This window comes from Macrotis lagotis, chromosome 4 (assembly GCF_037893015.1).
Source record: "Macrotis lagotis isolate mMagLag1 chromosome 4, bilby.v1.9.chrom.fasta, whole genome shotgun sequence".
In the NCBI taxonomy this organism is placed as follows: domain Eukaryota; kingdom Metazoa; phylum Chordata; class Mammalia; order Peramelemorphia; family Peramelidae; genus Macrotis; species Macrotis lagotis.
In genome coordinates, this window is record NC_133661.1 from 8,316,281 (window position 1) to 8,335,909 (window position 19,629).

Below are 19,629 nucleotides of genomic sequence, written 5' to 3' on the forward strand. Positions count from 1 at the left end.
TTTCCTCCCTTCCCCCCCCCCCCCCTTCACAGTTGTCAAAACAGGCTCTAATTATTTCAGAAAATATTTTAAGGCTTCATTCCTAATAGGATCTTTGGACATGGGAGGCCAACTACTTTTGCCCCCCCCCCCACCTTCCTTACTCTTTTCTTGATAAGACTCATCTGATGAGTCACTATTGATGAGGCACCTTTGTGCTCCGGTTTGGTTTCCAAAGAAGAGGAAAATACAGGTATAAAATTGATCACCTATTTTTTGGTTTCCTGTGGAGGACATTTCCAAAGATATAATGAAACATAATAAAGTAAATTCAACTGGACCCAATTCCATGAAAACATTATAGGTGACCCTCGATTCAACAACAATTTTGAATAAGGAAAACATTTTCCAAAATAATTTATTGGAGCCTCAATGTAATTGAACAAGTACCTTTACCAAGACTTCAAATTGGGAACACTGCTGCTCTATTGCTTGGTAGGATCGACATCTGGCTTAATATGAAATATTATAGCCAGGTTTTCAGTCAGCCTTGAGACATAAAGGACTGGCTGGGGAAGTTTTGCTTCCTTTTCTTCTCATCAGTAGCTAGGTGGCACCAGGTCTGGAGTCAGGAAGATCTGAGTTCAAAGCCAGCTCCAGTCACTGTCTAGCCAGGTGATCCTGGGTGAGTCATTTCACCCTGTTTGTCTTAGTTTCCTCATCTGTGAAATAAGCTGGAGAAGGAATAAGCAAACCACTCCAGTATCTTTGCCAGGATTGTCTGTGGGGGCTTTTGTTCAGGCTTTTTTCACCTAAACATAATCTGCTTTTAAAAACATTTATTAAATACCTACCATTTATATTTCCTCTTCCTCATTAGAATGTGTACTTCCTGAGGATGAGGCTATTTTGTTGGCTTTTCCTAAAAAATATGAACCAAATAGTAAAAGCTGCCCTTCCTGGAGGGTAGCCCTGACCTCCAGGGGTTTACATTCTGCTGGAGGAGGAGAAACAGCATCTCCAGGACCCCTTCTTTTAACTCTTAGGAATATCTGAATTTAAAAAACAGAATGTAGGAACCCTTGGCCCCTTGAAACTGGTACAAGAGCCCAAAGGGCAGTTTCTCCAGGAAGGCTGGGCAGACCCCACGGGTCTTCAGCAAGGGCTCCTCCATGGCAAAGAATCTTTGTCTGTGTCTCTGCATCCTCAGCCACAGCCAGACAATGTCAGAATGAATTGTGCCAGTGGACCTGAAGAATGGGCAAGTGTGGCAGGAGACTGGTGCTGTGGTGCTAAAGGCCCAGCCTGGGCCAATGGTGAAGCACACTGGTAAAGGTCCTTGCCTGGCCCCAACCCCCTTCAGCCATAACAGTCACCCTCTGGAAGCTAGTTTGGAAATGTTCTTGGTGTCAAGCCTACAGATCTGAAATTATTTTGACAGGGGTCATTCTCTGTTTCTCCCTTCCACAACTACACATCCAGAGGCTGACAGAGCCCACCTGGGGGGGGGGGCCTTCACCCACATCAGTGCACACTGAATGTTTCAAGATGCATAGCACATCCCTAGAAAAGCACAGTCAAGGAGAAAGGCTCCTAATTTTCTACAGCAAAGGTACTAGAAAAAAATTAATGGATGTGTTCCCTCCAATCAAATATCCAAGCATCACAATCTATTTTCCCAAGCTTGAAGACAGAAAATTTCAAAATCTCCAGTCCTCAGCAGTCAGAGGAGCATTTTTAGACACAACTCCAAAGAGGGAGAAGCGGTTCCGATGGTGCCCGATCAAGACAGAGACAAGAACTCAACTACTTCAGCCTAATGAAGTCTTATTGTGAGGAGAGGTAATTGCATTTGTATGCAGAAATGGTGCCAATTTGATCAAGTCCAAGCCCACTCTGAAGAAAAGCTCAGTGTCTTTGTCATTCCCTGATTAGCTCTTAGAGGAAATGCCCTTTCCATTCCTGCTTAAATTATCATCACTTGTGCATATTAAGTTCCTAAACAACAGGAATTGATGTGGGAGAAATGAGCCTTTTGTCTAATAGCTTGTGTATTGCTCTTAGACATTTACTATGAATTATCTCAGAAAATGAATAGAAGATAGGACTCCTTCTGGGTCAGAAAGGGTAGAAAATTGTGTATTGCTCAGGCTACACTGTGCAGGCCAGAGAAAGGAAGGAGAGAGAGCCCAACATGGAACCTCCTTGCACTAGTAACTTCAAAGTTGCTCTCCACCTAGGGAGTGCTAAGGGCTCCGAAGCACCCGATCCTCCGAAGTTGGCAGCATCGCCAATGAACATCAGGAAATCTCCACAGGATCCATCATTCAATACATCTGGCAAAAGCCAAGTCAAGGGGCAGATTCTGTGTCCATCTCATTTCAGTGACTAGGCAGCATTTTTAGGCTTATATCAAAACTAAAACAATAGATGCTGATTTCTAACAGTTGGTGGTCATGAAATATTTAATTTCATGAGAAAATAAATGGAATTCATTTAAAAAATAAATGTCAAATTGTTCTTAAGAGTTAAATATGGGGTTCATATTGCCACAATACTTGGAATTGGAATAAATGAAATCCCTTTAGTCAGGAGAATCTCCAATACAGAGGTTATAACCACTGGAGGTAACTGTTATGAACTTGGGCAAGTCCTAGGATCCAAACCAAGAAGAGAACAGAAAAATGGACCCATCCAGGAGACACGCAGTGGCCATTAGTTCACATTGACCAGTTTCAATCAGAAAGCCCTAGGACACAAATCTGATACCACTCAAAGCATAGCTCCACACCTAATGAGCTATAAAAATCTATCTTCTACCAGTTGCAAATGCTTCACTGTCCCAATGTCCAAAAGCAGCATCTGCCAGGCAGATGGAACCACCATTGGACTGGGACTCAGGAGATCAAGGTTTAGACCCAGCTATGCTGGTACACATCCTTAGGTGTCTTGGATTGCACTTTTCTTCCCAAAAAGGAATAACATCCATATCTCTAGAATGAGGACTTTGGGGCTGTTAAACATCAGCACAGGAAAGGCACAAATTCAAATTTTTTAAGTTGTTTAAAACAATTTCTGACATTGTAAGTGCCTTAATTAAGTTCATCATGGATTGGTAAGGTCATCAATCCCCATTTGGAAAGACATTAAACCTTCTCATAGATATTCTCCACTCTCTATCTTCTTTCTTTCTTTATTAATTTATTCATTTTTGGAGCACTGAATGATTTTTTAAACTTCATTTTTTTCCCCAATTACATGTAAAGATAGCTTTCAACATTCACTTTTTTAAGATTTTGACTTCTACGTTTTTCTACCTCCCTCTCTTCACTCTTCCTTCCCCATGACAGGGAGTAATCTCATATAGGTTACAGATGTATTATACATGTATAATATTGCCATATTAGTCATGTTGTGAAAAAAAGAATCAGAACAAAAAGAGAAAGAACCATGAGAAAGGAAAAACAGATTTTAAAGTGAAAACAGTCTGTCTTGATCTGCAGTCAGACTCCATAGTTCCCTCTCTGGATGTGGATGGTGTTCCCATCAACAAGTCTTATTGTCTTTGATCACTGTACTGTTGAGAAGAACCAAATCTATGACAAATAGATCATCTCACAGGATTGCTATTATTGACTATACGTTCTCCTGGTTCTGCTCACTTCCCTCAGCATCAGCTCATGCAAGTCCTTCTGAGCTTTTCTGAAACCCACCCACTCATGACTTCTTCCAGAACAACAGGGTACCATCACATTCACATACCATAACTTGTTCAGCCATTCTCCAATGGATGGGCATCCCTTCAATTTCCAATTCTTTGCCAATACAAAAGGAATTGCTATCAATGTTTTGTACCTGTAAGTTTTTTCCCACTTTTTTATGATCTCTTTGGGATAGAGACCTGGAAGTAGTGGTATTCACTATCTTTTTATAAAAGCCTCATGTGACCTTGGTTCTAAAGAATGCAGTTAAGTATCAACCTTAATAATAAGGAGGTGTCAAGTGCCCTGCATCCATTATGACAGTCATATTTAGGAAGGGCTGAGAGAAACTGGAGCAGATTCAGGGGAGGATGAAAGGATGGTGATAGGCTTTGGACCCAGGATATCTGAGGAGCCATTGATGAAACCAGGATATCTTGCCAGGAGAAGAGAAGACTCAGGAAGGACACAAGTCCTTGTCCTCATGTGTCTCACAGACGGTCACCTAAAAAGGGACTACACTGGGTCTATGTGGCCCCAAAAGGCAGCCCTAGGAGTTGGAGGAGTGGGCTGGCTTCCACATTTGAGATGATCAGATGACAGCTGGTGTGTCATTTGGCAGATACTATGGAGAATTTTGGAATTTGGACGAATGATCCCTGCTGCCAGCTTCAAAATGATGCAATTCAGCGATTACCTGCTCCAAGTTCCTCAACTACAAAACTCAGGGTCCAAAGAACACAATAAAGATAATGACAGGAATGGCACAGAAACCCTGGAGGAAAACCAATGCACTTAAGAATAATTCACTGACATTCACTGCAATGCCACTGTTTCAATGCTCTGGGTGGGCATCAGCTCCAGTGAGGGAGATTATAGTCTCTTGGCCCCAGAGCAGATAGGAAAGACAACTTCTCTCCCAATCTTCTAGTGATAGCCCTCAGTTCATTTGGGTAGACAGGTCACAAGACAGTCTACACTTGGAGGCTTGCAGGCGGTACCAGGATGTGGGTTCCATCGGCAGACCCAATGGTCAGTATTCTCAGAGGATGCCTTTGGTAAAGGGTTATCGTTGTCATCATCATCATCACTATCCTTGATATCATTAGAAAGATAAACTCTTCAGTCTGCCTCCCACCAATCTTTGTGGGGTCACGACATGTTAACCTTATATTTCCTTATATATATAATTCAAAAGACTTTTCTGCTCAGTGTCACATAGTCATAGTAGCAGAACAAGCCTACTTTCCATGGTGCATTTATGAAGGCGTTCCACAGAAATGAATTTTCTGGACAAAAAAAAATGCTAGTTATTCAAGTTTTACCTTTTCCGAAGTCATCGCCCTTGACGTTTCCTATGGCATTTGTCCCCTTTAACTTTATTCTTTCCTTATCTTCTATGGCACTGAACTTCTCCAATTATTCTCCTGCCTCAGTCTCCTTCACTGGTTTCCTTTCCCCTTCAGCCCTAAGGGATGTGACCATCTTCCAAAGCTCCATTTTTAGTCCTCATTTCTTCTCTATGCATAGACTCTCTCCCTTATTGATCTCCAAGGTTTCAACAGGCTTCAGTGATCATCTCTAGCCCCAATTCTCCTCTGACCTCCAATCTTACAGCTCCAACTACCAGTTCTCCAACTACCTGGCTGATTCCCCATGGAAACCCAAATCTCAACATATCCCCAAACCTCCCAACCAGTAGTTGCCTCCTCTCAGGAAACAGTCTATTAATTAATGCACTACCATGATCCTGATTCTCAGGACTCAAGTCTTCAGAGTCATCCTGGGCTTCCCCATGTACCTTCCTTCCCACCATTTGTAAACCCCTAGCAAATCTACCTGGAATCACAGCTGCCAGCAACATTCTCCTTTACTACCATTGATGCCTGTTTCATTCTAAGTCTCATGACTTGTCCTCCAAATCTCCAATCCATTCTTCATGGAACTAGTCAATAAAATCATCTTCCCTGGGTACATGTCTGTGGTTCTGCTCTGCCTCCAAGATGATATAAAAAAAATTCCTTATCCTGGTATTCAAGGGCCTCTCTAATCTGCCACCAACCAACATTTCCGGTCACATTCACCTGACCCACATTGGTTCTTCTTTAAGATGTCCTGCTCCTTTCTGTCCTTTCCCTTCTCCCAACTCCGCCCCCAAGCCCAAAGCCTCCCCAACTTGCCTGTTCTTTCAAGGTCCAACCAAGGTGCCAGATCCTGCATGTCAAACCCTCTGGTCTCCCCAGTTGGAAAGGACTCTTCTAAAACTGACCCCCAACTATCTCTTACTGATCACCACTAGACTGTTGATATACTATTGACATCTTTATTCATGTATCAAGACTCCCCACTAGGATCAAAGCTCTGGAGTGGAAAAAGGACCTGAGAGCAAACTGTGGCCAACACCCTCACTTTACAAATGGGAGTCCCAGAAAAGTGGAGTGACTTGGCCAGGGGCAGGGGGATTGTGGTAAGTTCACTCTGGACTGGAACTCAAGGAGAACCAAGGGTTTGGACTTGGAGTCAGCAGCCTTGCCTTGCTGGCCAGGCATGGAACTCTGGAAAATGACCATACCATCATCTGTAAAATGGGACTGATGCGATGGAAAGCTTCCTTTATTCACAGGAAAGCACAACATGATAGACATATGGGAGAGGGCTTCACAGGATTCTGTCTCAAAGATGACAGAGGCCTCAGAGGCCATCTGGTCTGTCTGTAGTTTACAGAGGAGGAAACCAAGGCAGAAGGTCCTCTAAGGCAGGACTTGAACTCAAGCTTTCTTGCATCCTGTGGCAGGCTCTACCCCTTGGACCCTCAGCTGCCTTGGTGTGCTTTGCTCTGGCTTGGGGAGGACACAGGTCCAAGTCAGTACCCTCTCCCCAGCCCTTGGCACATTCTCCAGAGATGGTACAAAAATGTTTCCTGACACAGAGCACAAGCTACAGTTTTACTTTTGCTCAGGCCCCTGCGGGGCCATCCATTATCCCACCATCAGAAGCAACCCTGCAGTGGGTAGACTCCCCACTCTAGCTGCCAGTTACCCCATCCACCAGCATCCAGGATATCTAATGGGCAGTGCACAAGAACGGAATAACAGAAAACATTAAGAATTCTTTTTAAAGGGAGAGGAAATGAAGGCCACCTCTGGGCCTGGCTGCAGGCAGGGAAGGCTGAACCATGGTGACCAAGTAGGGAAACTGAGGCAAGGACCAGGCTTGCCCAAGCAAGCACCAGTAGTTAAGAGCAGAGCCCACTCATGCCCTGCCTGGAACACTGTCCATGGATCCAGGACCCCTAGGGTTAAGAGAACCAAAGAAGGGGAACAGGAAGAAAAGCAAAATATGGGCACTCTTCTTGGAACACAATTTGTGAAAAATGTAAATTGCCAATAACCCAAGTGTGTAAATCCTCCAATGAGAAACAGGAAGGACTTTTCACTCAGAGGCTGGAGAGAACAGAATCAGGGCTGTTTTCCAAGGAGTGACTAAAAGATGCGCCAAAGAAGATTTAACAGACTTCAATTTATTTAATATGACCTTAGGCATACATTTCACAGTTGGTTACAAAAGCCACTCCATGTCCTCAGTCACAGAGGCAGAAACCTCAGCTCTCCAAGCTAAGCAGTGTGGACAAATGGATCTAAAACTGAGAGCAAGTGAGAGAGAGAGAGAGAGAGAGAGAGAGAGAGAGAGAGAGAGAGAGCTATATAGACATCTACATCTGCACACACACAAACACACACACACACATGTATTACTGTGCATGCACACGTATATAGTTGGGCATATATGAACATGTGCTTACACACATTTATAGGTGAATATAGAATATTTGTCTATGGGTATATTCAATAAAATAGCTAGACACATTATATCCATACATACAAATACACACATATATGTGGGTATGTGTATGGACTTACAGATTTACACATAAACACAGCTGTAGATGCAGATGTATAATAAAAATACACATCCACATACATGCAGATATAGCTATCTATCTCTATCTATATCATCTTTATCTCTATCATCTATATCAATATAATATCTATACATCTATACCTATATCAATACCAATATCTCTTATCTCTGTATCAATATCTATCTCTATCATCTATATCAATATTAATACCTATATTTATATCGATATCAATAGCTAGATCTGTATTTATATCTATCTATATACCTATGCCTATGCCTATGCCTATGCCCATGCCTATACCTATACCTATACCTATACCTATACCTATACCTATACCTATACCTATGTATGTATGTATGTATGTATGTATGTATGTATGTATGTATTCCTCCTGGGTCTTTAATTGCTCAATAGGGAACAGCCCAACCCAAAGAACACCAAGGCATTGCCCTCCACTTGGGGCAAGGAACAAAGAAAGGCACCAATGCGTGCTGGGGAAGGATTAGGAGAGAAGATCCTTGGGTACCAATAATTCACTAATTGGATAATGAGTGAAAGGTGAAGAAATCTGGGAAGGCTCCCTGGAGGAGGTGTCCAATGAAGGCCAGCCTTGATGAAAAAGGAAAATATCAGTAGGTGAATGAGAAGAGAATGAGTTCAAAGCAAAAAGCATAGCCTGCCTAGGGAGGAAGATAGCATGTTGAGGGCGGGAAGCTAGCTAGCCAATGTTAGTACAAAATGAAAACTAAAAAGTCACCAAGTAAAATAACTCAGTGAAAGGAGGCTGGAGGGGCAGGGGAAAATGGCTCAGAATTGTAAATGGTATCTAAAAGTCCATGAAAAAGCCTGGAGGTTTCTGGGGAGCTATATGCTCAGTTCTTGCTGACTGAAGGCAACGTCTATTTTGGTGGATGTCTGATGGAGGGATCGGGCAGGACTGACTTCAGTGAGAACAGTTAAGAGTCAAGTCTGTTAATAATAGTGTGGTCAAGAGGTGAAAAGGTCGGAACAAAGGAAATAGGAGGAGGAGCCTTGACAGGAGAGGACTCTAGTGGCCAAATCAATGGCCCTTGGGACCTGCCTGGTAAGACAAGGAGATCAAGTCCAGCTGAGGAGACTTGGCAAGAGTGAGGGCATCCATTTTGTGGGTAAAGCTGATCCATACCAATGACAGCACTGCATCCCATGACTCTGTTCCATCATAAAATGAGTCGATGTTGAAAGTATTCAGGAAGGGGTTATGAGTAAAACCTCAAACAAAAAAAAAATAAATTGAAGGAACGAGGACTTTCTTGGTGAGGGAAGAGAAGACTAAGGACTTGTAATTATCTGTTCCAAAAAGAAGTGAGATTTGGGTTTGAAGGAAGAGTCAGAGTGGAAAATCATGGCCTTGGAGAAGGTTAGACAAACTACGTTTAGTTAAACCTCAGAGGTAAATATTCTGACAAATTTCTCTCCTGGCAGCTCATTAATTTTCCAAGCAATGATGCCAGAAGATCACATTCCTGTAAAGATCTCCAGAATTTACAGAGCTCTCTGCAGTTTACCCAGTGTCCCCCCCCCCCAATGGCCCACACCCCAAAAGCATTATTAGGGGCAAGTCACACACTAGTTAGTCATGTCTCAGAGCCCCCAAGCCAATGTCATTAGCCAATTAAATGGAGGGGAAAAAGGAGCCTGAAACCCAGGGTTCTTCTGATTCTGATTTCCACCCAAAGGTTTCCCTGCCCTATGTCACCTCTCCAAAATTATAGGAAATAAGATTGAAAATCTCCTTTGCAGATTAAGATCCTATGAGATTCTCTGCCCTCCTCAATTGTTGAGGATCCTAGTTCATTATAAATTATCTGGTCTTTGTCACAGCTTTAGATGGAAAATTCTATTTACTTCTCCCAGACAGCCTGCTGGATTGATAGTCTAGGTCCTATCATCATCTCTATTTTACAAAAGGGGAAACTGAGACCAAGAAAATCAGTCACGAGTTTAATTAAATCAACTAAGGGCTAGGGAGACAAGGAAAAAGCATCAGCAGACCCAGACTTGTTAGACTAGTCTAACAAGAGAGATAAGGGTTAGCTCAATAGAAATACCCGTGGTACCCACCAGGTAAATACAAGGACATCTTTGAGGAAGGTACACACTCAGGTGTGCCAGAGGTAGCAGAAGATCTCCTTGAGAAGCCAAGTGAGATCACTTGCCCTAGGTCACACAGAGAGGGATTGGTGAAATCAGGACTGGAATCTGGTGAAACAGAGTTGTTTCTTCCATTTAAAAAAATGGTAAAAATACAAGAGGAAATCTGAACTGCATCTGAGAGGCTGTCACTAATAAATATGGTTTGTCCTTCTGCAGGGGAGGCCATGCCTAGGGTGAGTGTGCCTCAATCAAACCAGTGTAGACTTATTGATACTCTGTCAGTCAAGGAGTGATTTATGTTGAGGAAACAGAAACAGATTCTTGACCACCACATCCCCCCATCCCATGCTCCAAGATAGCATGCTATGGAAGACTAGGAAGGAAAATGCACCAACCAAGGGAGGGGCAATCTCCATGTTTTCTATCAGACAAACACCAAAGCCTGCAGTATGGCCATGGGGCGCCTGTGGCTGATCCTCATGAGATGAAGATTTTCCTAGAGCTTGAAATTCAGAAGGCAAACATGGTTCCATCTGCCTCTGACGCCATGGGATAAGCCCTTTGGCTGGAACCATACTAAGAATGTCATTCCAACAATATGGAGCAGCAGTGTGGCCTGTAAAGAGCAGGGAGGGACAGTTCCAGCCCCATGTGGACATTGGTACTGTGCTAACGGGGAATGGGGTTTCTAGGCCTAACAATAAATTGGAATATTGTAAAGGTTTTAAGATCCAGAGGGACTTCAGAACCTATTGAATAGAACCTGCTCATTTTACAGATGGAGAAACGGAGGACTAAAGAGGTCCCAAAGACTCTAAGCATCATGGGTGGGAATTGGACCCAGGTAGAGCTCTCAAGGGCCAGTGCCCACCCACTCAAGACAAGTTGGCTGAGGTCCCCAGAAGTTAGGTGGAAAGAGTAAGACTGCAGAGGGAGAAATCCAAGGTCAAAGCCTAATTCTGGTGGTTCACTCCAGGAGTGACATTGGGGGGATTCAATGACCTTGGAGACTCCCATCCCACACTAACAGCATGCATGCCCCTTCAAGCAGTGACTCATGTGTCCACCCCTGAAATTAAGGCAGTAGCAGGAAAGGGGATCTGCAGGACCTGAAGAGCAAGGCTGGAAGGTTGGAGGGAGAAGCTAAATACAGATCCCTGTCTCCCCACTGTCTGGTCAGGCAGCCACTAGACCACATGCCTGCCAAGGCCCCTTCAAGCAGGCAACACCTGTGTACCTGAGCTGGGGGGAGCCTCTGGAGAAGGCTGGGGATGACAACCTAGCTAAGTCCAGGTGACTTCACTGCTTATAAGAAAGGGATTTAAGTTGTTCCCATTTCTCTGGTGCATTTCTGTGATTTCAGCTCTGCTCCACATTTGTACCATTTTGGCTCTACCCAGGCTTGGCTGACAGAGGCAGGGTAAGTACCCAGATCTGCCCTTTGCTACCTGGTCTTAGCAACCCCATAAGGAGCATTCTCTTCCTTAAAAAGAAAATGCTAATAGGAGGCATGAAACGTGACCTGTGGATTCTGACTCTACCCCTCTGGTTCTCTCACAAGGCAGCGGATCTCATCCGAAGGGCAAGAGATCCCCTCTTTGACCATTTACCCATTAAGACTATAGGACCTCTAGTACCCATGAGCAACAGAGCTGGGCCAAACTATTAATTCTCTGCTTCTCCCATTGCCTGCCAGCTGTCTCCAACTCTAATGAGTGAGCTGAAGGCAGGGCGACACAGACCCCAAGGGATTCACTGGCAGGAAGCAAGGTATCATTGAAATTCACAGTATTTGGAATGAATGCTTTTTGAATCCACACTAGAAGGCCCTTCCCATCTGGGAGCAGGGAGGGCCTAGCCTTATGGCTGGAACAGAGTTGTTTGCTGGTAGTATATTCAAGCATCTTCTAAAACGGAAGCTGCCTTCCCAGATCAGGTTTGGCAATTTGCAAAGACTCCACTTAGAATCTTCCATGATTACTGGTTCTAGAGTGTGATTAATTAGTTAATAACAGGATATTCTGCATCATTACTTAATGGAAAGTCAATAATTACAGGTCCCCAAATTGCACTAAGACAAGAAACCCAAGCTCTTAGTTTGTCCTAATTCCAGATGAACTGAACTATACTGAAATGAGCCCAGATTTCAAGGCTAAGTCCATGTTATCCATTAGGCCAGAGAAAATTCTGTAAACATTTTTCCAACACTAATATCTTAAGGAATAGATACTGTCACAAGTTCAAGGGAAGAATGTAAAAGAATGAAATACCCCAGTGCAGGATCCCTTTCTCTCTGCAGTCTATCCTTTCTCAGAGCTGAAACTATCCAAGGGAGGAGGACCTTCAGTCTCTGCCTGGAACAGAACCCCTTCTGCAGCATTCCAAATAAGGCGGGGAGCCTATTCCATGGAATGGCCCTCATTCAATACCAAACATGTATTAAGCATCTTCTAGATTCCAGGCAATAAGGCAAGGAAAACTGGCTCTGCCCTCTAGCAGCTCACCGTTTAGAGAGGGGCACAGGGGTACCTAGACAGAAGATGCCTACAGAGCAGATAGGAGTGACCACCAGAAGGGAAAAACACATGGCACAAGGGAGTGATTGGAGGCAAGGCGAGGTGAGGACTAGGAAGGAAGAAAGGAAGGGGGATTCCTGTGACCTCCTAGGAGGAGGTTCCAAAACCAAAGAGAATTCACCTTTGATCCTGAAGGTAGCAGGGAGCCCCTGGACTTACCAGGCTAGGACAACGGGACAGACCAGAGGCTGAGAATGGAAGGAGGTGCAGGGGAGAGGGGAGAGACAGACCAGAGGCTGAGAATGAAGGGAGAGTTGTTGTGAAGATGGAAACAGAGGGGGCAGGGGTGGGTTTGGTGTGATGAGGAGAGGAAAGGAGATGGATGAGAGCAGCAAGGTTGGGAGACAGGCTGACCAGGAGTGTGAGAGGGGAGTTGGGGAGAGAGGAGGGAGTGCATTCTGTTCTGAACCTGTTGAGTCTGAGATGTGAAGCAGGAGCTGGGTTCAGGAGAAAGAGAGAAGCTAGCTTCAGATAGAGGGAGCAAGGAGTTGTCTCTAGAGACATCCAGCAATGATCACTCAACAAAGCAGGACAACAGAGTGATGAGGGGGAAGGGGGAGAGATAGAGAGACAGAAAGACAGACAGACACAGAGACAGAGAGGAGAGAGAAAAAGAGAGAGAGAGAGAGAGAGAGACAGAGACAGAGAGAGAGACAGAGACAGAGACACTGGGAGACAGACAGACAGAGAAAAAGAAGAAAGAGAGACGAAGAAGAGACAGAGAGAAGGAGAGGGGAAGGGGAGACGGAGACAGAGAGACAGAGACAGAGAGAGACAGAGACACTAGGAGACAGACAGACACAGAGAAAAAGAAGAAAGAGAGACAAAGAAGAAGAGACAGAGAGAAGGAGAGAGGGAAGGGGAGAAAGAGACAGAGAGACACAGAGACAGAGACAGAGAAGAAAGAAAGAGGAGAGAGACAGAGACAGAGACAGATAGACAGGGATGGGCAGATTTGGTCATGCAAAGATGACCATCCCTTCAAGAGGTCCCTTTGATGCTGCCTTCAGAAGTCAAACTGGCTGGGTTCAGAAGAGAGAGGTGGGAGAAGGGGAAGCAGAAGTTGCTCTCACTTGCTAATAGCTTTATTCTTTTAAAGGAGTTGAGGTGAGAAGAGCTAGAGGCCCAGACCTCAGGGCCTGGCAGTGGACAGCAGGGAGGAAGGGTCCAAAGCTAGGACAGTGAGGACAAAGTGGCAGAAAATGGAACTGAGGGTCCACAGAGAAGACCCCCAGTTTGGGTCAATGAGAAAAGAGATGATCAGGGATGCCATGGGGGGGGGGGCAGGAGCACATCTGGGTGGGGAGGGGGGGTATGGTCTTTTCAGCAGAAGATCCTTCCTGGGAGGAGGCATTTTTAGCTGCCAACAGTTAATGAAATAACACTCAGCAACCACCTTCCATTCCCCAAGTCCTGTGTTCAGGGAGCTGCAAAGACAAAAATGAAAGCCCCCTGTCCCAGCCAATATCCTCTCCTGGAATGGACAGCTTGTTCACTCATAATCAGAGAAAAAATATTCAAAGGAAATATTAGACACCTCAGAAGTGTGGGTTTAAGTGTGTGTGGGGGGGTAGGCAGGAACTAGTGAGGCTTGAGCCAGAGAAAAGGAGATGCCAGGGGGCATACTCTCTGGGTCTCAAGTACTTCAGAGGGGTCAGGGAGAAGAGGGTTCATGTTGTTTGGCCCAGGAAGGGACAGAAGAGCAATGGGAAGAAGCCACCAATCGACCCCATAGACGGGATGTCAGGAAACAATGAGAGATGGTCCGTGCAAAAGGGAATGGGCTGCTCTGAGTTAGGGTTAGGGTCTTCCACATAGGCTGCCTGGTCACTTCTCAGGAAGTAAAACAAGAATTCTGGTTTAGCCACTGGCTGATGTGGATATTCTCTCAGGACCAGTAATTCTCCATTTCTCTGCATCTATCTCTGCAACTTCAGAATGACAGTCCTAGACATCTAGTGCAGCCTAGATCAGACCAGGTGGGAACAGGTTCCACCCTCAAGGGCCAAGCTGAACAAGACTAACTCGTCTTGACAGCCCTTCCAATACTTGAACACCATGACACATCCACCCAAGGCTTCCCTTCCACAGGCCAAAAAAGCCCTGGTTCTTCCACTGATCCTCCAGTGCTACAGATCTCCTAGCACATAAAAGAAGGGAAGAAATAATGAGGCTTCCTCTGCCAAATGGAGTCTACCAGACAGTCCTCTGGCAGCCCTCACAGCTGTCAGGAAAGCCCCACCTCTGCCACTTCTTCCCTGTGTTTGCCTGGAAGATGAAAGGGCACACCATTTCTGAATTATCATCAATTCTTAATTAGGAAAATTTGAGCTAATGAGCTTTTGCTTTACATGAATTTTACTTTGGCTAACAGAGCTCCTTGGGAAGTTTGAAGATTTGTTCATTAACATTTCTTGATTGAGAATCCCAGAAAGCTAGCACATTCTCAGGGAGAGAAACACAGGAGCTAAGAGTGTGTCTTTTCATTTTCTTTGTGAAACCCCAAACTACAGACTATTCCTTCCAGTTCACAAAATGTTGGAAACCTGAAACTGTGAGGGTGCTATGTGGCCGAGGCAACCCAATTTGGGCAGATCGAGGCAACACACTGATTTATTTTGCTAATCTACTTTTGTGTTACAAGGGAACATTCTATTAGGGGTGAGAGTCATTAGAAAGTGACAGTAATGAAGAAAAAAGAGAAAAAAGAAAATATGAATTTTAAAAGTTAATGATGCCACATAAAAATGGAGACAACTCTTGCAGAAATTCTAATCATATAGAATAACAATGACCTCATGAAAAGCAGATGAGTCAAGCCCAGGCAGTCTTCAAGCTGGTCAGGAGAGAGAGAAGCAGCTAACATCAATAAGTTACTAATACCCATTTTACAAACAAGAACCTAAGCCTAAATGGAGTTCCTCCTTGTCACCTGGGGACAGGAAATGGAGCAGGATCCCCTGTACGTGGCTTTGGCCAATTGTTTTCCTAAAGGACTCAGAACATTACCAAGGCTACGGAATCTCGGAGGACTAAATCTCCATTCCTCATCTCAATCCCTGGCTGGGTGAGGTTTGGGGCTTGGCCTTGTTTTTAAAGAACATGAGGCACCCCAGACTCCATGGCCACATGGCTGCTGGACCAGCGGAGGGGAGCCAGGCCCAGATGAATTCATTTTCAGGGTTCTTGCTGAATTATCTTGCTGACTCTCCTTCCCTCCTCTTGGCTAGGTCATTCTCCTTTCCTCAGCTGGTAAACAACTTAGGAACGTCTCATTTTCTTCCTATATCAAACCTAAACTACCCGGAGAACAGCCAGAGCCAAGGCAGCTCACATAGAAACAAAACTGAAGTCTGAAGCAGCCTCCCTCCCCAACCAGGTCTCCAGATGCCCAGTCTCGGGTTCTTTCTGCCATAGAAATAGGAAAGGGAGACGGGGAGAGGGAAACAGCTTTAGCCTCAGTTTCCAGGTGAACTGTGATGTGTGCTATCTTGATGGGGTCTGGCTGCATAGAGTCAGCAGGAGCATCATTCCTCCAGAGGAGGGAAAGGCTTTTCCCAAGCCATTGTTTCAGATCTGATTGAGGAGCCCAGCCTGAGATCATGTTCCAATGGTTGAATCTGTATCCAGATACCTTATTGTCTGATCTTGCTATCTCTTATACTTTATGTTTCTTCCTTAAGGATGTGATTTCTCTCTCATCACACTCAATTTGGATCCATGTACAACCTGGAAACAAAGTAAAGACTGACAGAGTGCTCTCTGTGGGGGGGGGGGGGGAAGTAAGATTGGGGGGAAATTGTAAAACTCAAATAATAACTGTAATAAAAAAAATTGAAAAAAAAAAGCCAGGCAGAGGCAGAGGCAGTGGCTTCCTCACGGTAAGGCCAAGGTCTTCCATCCTCATCACTTGGGATCACCTTTGACTCCAAAGTGTGTGTGAAAATGTTCTCCTGAAGCTACATCACCCCCTCCCCCCACTCACCCAAAACAGAGAACCCTGGTACAATGGAAGCAAGCTTATCTAGTGTGACTGGCCAGGCTTTCTTTCAGGGACTCATGATTCCAGCAGATTTCTGCAGAGAGAGCATCCTGTTTAAAACACCCTTTACATAAGAGTCTAAGTGGGTGGATAAGTCAATCATGATGATCACACTCAACAAGTCCCCAGAGACCCTCTCAGAAGGCTCGAGGGAGGGACAGACCACGCAGCTGAATTCCATAAGCATCATTCCCAAGTCTTGTCAGGTGTAGGCATTGGGCTAGCCCCAGAGCATACCAAAAAGCCCCTCACTGCCCTAGAGGAATCGATACTGGATTGCATGGGGTGGGAGCAGTGACAAACATCTACACAGATAAATGAATACAAAGTAGCTGCCAGGGCATCCCCATTTATTTTAAGAAGGGGAAAGAACTAAACAGGGATGTGGGAAGTGACTAAGATACACTGGATACAGGGGGAAGGGAGAGGGGTACAGAGACAAAAACAAAATTGCCCCTGACCTCAAAGAGCTTTCCATCGAATGGAGAAAGAAGCATAGTCAAAATGCAAAGTGAATCTATAAGCAAGCCTGCCCTGTAGACCCAGTGTTAGGCAATGCAGATGCAGGTGTGAAGAAGGAAACAGATACAGAGGCCAAGAAGTCTCTCTCACCAAGACTCAAGGGAAGGAAGGGTCTGTGAAGGGAGGAAGGAGCCAGAGGTGAAGGCTCCCAAACTCTGGGTTCTGGGCCTCCTGCTGCAGCCCACACCATGTGATATGGAAGTGAGACTAAAAAAAACTCCATGATCATGACTTGGGGATGGGGCTGGGAGGTGAAGAGATTGGGGGTGGAGTGAGGGGGATACTGAAGGGTTAAAGGGGGTGGTCAATAATTTGGCTCGGTCATCGTGACCTTGGTTCTGTCATAAATAAGAGGATATTTCAAAGGGAAACCAGAGGGTCATTTCACTTAATTACTAGACCAAGACATCCGGCCCTAGCCTATCTGTATTTAGGAGTCAGATAGTAAGAGTATATTTTCATCACAGGGCCGGTGAGATGATGCCATGATGATGATAAGTGCCTTCTTATTATGCAGCTGACATTTTCTAATCTGGTTCCAATACTAGGGTCAAAGGCAGTGAGTGGGTGTGAGAGATGATAACTAGAGTTGCCTCTCCCTTGGGGCCTGGGCAGCTGTGTGCCCAGGGCCTCAGCCAGCCTCACTCTTTCCTTCCTCATCTTTCCATGGAGAAAAGAATACCTGGTCAGAGGTTGCTAGGAAGCCCAAGTGAGTTGAGTGGAGAGTGCATCGTGTAAGCATTAGCTCTTAAGCTATTTTCTCTAGACAGCTTCCAGATCTTTAAAGTATTTGCTTTTTGCTATCTCATTTGACTCTAATTATCAAGAGCTGTATGTTGAGAGAGAGAGAGAGAGAGAGAGAGAGAGAGAGAGAGAGAGAGAATGAGAATGAGAATGATTATATGGGAAGGATGAGTTTTGTGTAGATTTGTAAAAGGTTAAACAAAACCAAAGCATATAGAAAATGAAGATCCGATCTAATGAAATTACTTACCATGTTGTTCTATGATGTTGACGAGTAACCATAAAAATGTTGAGGAAAAAAAGTATTGTTGGAATCTCACAAACAGTTCCTCTTAATCTAAAAAGGCTTCATTAGCTTGAGCTGACTGACTCCTATGTATTTCTCATTTTCTTCCTTCCTCTCTTTCATTTTTAGTGTGGAACTGGATTTTAAGCAACAAGAAGATAAGCTCCAGCCAGTTCTGAGAAAACTTCATCCCATTGAGGAAACTCAGGTCGCACCCTTGCCTTACTCTCCGGAGACTTACTCCTCTACTCCCAAGCAAAAATCCAAAACTGAATCCAAAAAGCATGGAAGATGGAGACTCTGGTTCCTCTAACCCATCTGCTCGATCTGGAGTCAAAAGGCCGCCATCTTGAGAACACACTGGAATTGAGATCTCCCTTTCTTCCAAGGTTCGGAATCAATCGAACAGTGCTGTCATTGGGGCAACATCCATCTCTCACCACGCTTACCAAAAAGGCCTTTTTACTTAACAGATAATGAATTGGAGGCAAGGGCTTCACCTCAGACCTTGCCCATGTGTGTTGGCAGTTCACTGCTGGGTGATGGGAAATGGGAGATGATGGTCAAAGATGACAGACAAGTCAAACCCTTCCCCATCCCCCAGATCTGTCCCAGTCTCGGTGAGCAGGCTGTTATTCTGAACACAGCAAAGAAACTCACACTTAGTTTCCAGCCTTTATTTTTCTGAAATACTAATAAGAAGAAAAAAAGCAAGCCTTACGTTTGCACGGGACTTCATTTTTACATTTAATTTTGCAAACAAGCAGGGGGTGAGTGCAATTTTCAGCACACAAAATTCTGGAGAAAGCACAATTTTTTTCAAGTGGTCGGAGACCATGAATCCTCTCTAAAATGTGACTCTGTGTATATTTGCCTTCATGTGCTGTAGAGTTAAGCCAAGTGATCCCATCTCTGTGTCTCGTCAACACCTCCTGTTGAGCATCGTCTTCATCTCAGACCGACGACACGTTTACTGCTCACTTCCCAATCGGCACGAACCGCCCAAAGTCAGGACATGCCTTTAATCACTGCAAGTTGACAGGGTCAAAGTGATGGGACACGGAGCTTTCTTAGATCTCATTTTTAATCTTTTTGGTACCCAAAGGCCAAATAATCAATTCTGGCAAGAACCTGAAAACCACCTATTTAGAGCTAGACAAGGAAGAGACCACGGTTCCCTAGGCATCCTGGGCCCTACGTCGGAGCAGCCAGAGGTTTTATATTGTTTGTTAAGCTTTGTAACAACTGTCGATGACCTGACCATCTCCAAAAGAAACCCAGTGTGTTTTAGCTTAGCTACCGCGACGGACAAACATCATCGCCACTTAATCTAGTAGGAAGCTGTACTCACTGACATCCTTAGGAAAAGCTGTGAATCAAGAGTTTTTAGGTATTTTTTAAATAAACAAAAACACTTGGAATCCTTTCTTGGTTACACATGACAATGGAAATCTTCTTTATTTTTTCACTCATTCTTTGCACCTTTACAGCTCTGTTTTTATAACCACCAGCCCCCGAGTCGTCGCTAACTCTGATCTGTCAAATCCTCGCTCATCATCATAGGAACTAGGGATCTCACCTCTCCTTTATGTACAACTGGACTAGTGAACAGGGGCTGCTCACACAACTGGCAAGTGCCCATCCTTCACAGAGCCTGATGCCACCAGCTCATGGAACTGAGCCAGGGCAGCAGCAAGAATGCTACTGCACTGACACATTAC

General features: G+C 44.7%; 2 protein-coding genes across 5 annotated transcripts in view; one reads left to right on the plus strand and one right to left on the minus strand.

Annotated features, from left to right (window-relative positions):
- INSYN2A (inhibitory synaptic factor 2A) overlaps positions 1-18,221 on the plus strand; it is a 50,294-nt gene extending 32,073 nt beyond the window's left edge. Inside the window, exon 3 of the mRNA XM_074232177.1 lies at positions 18,038-18,221. Coding sequence (XP_074088278.1) covers positions 18,038-18,221 — 184 coding nt within the window. The remainder of the gene's footprint in view (positions 1-18,037) is intronic.
- The window catches only part of DOCK1 (dedicator of cytokinesis 1), a 519,930-nt gene that overhangs the window by 315,718 nt on the left and 184,583 nt on the right, over positions 1-19,629 (minus strand). The gene's annotated exons all lie outside the window — the stretch shown is intronic.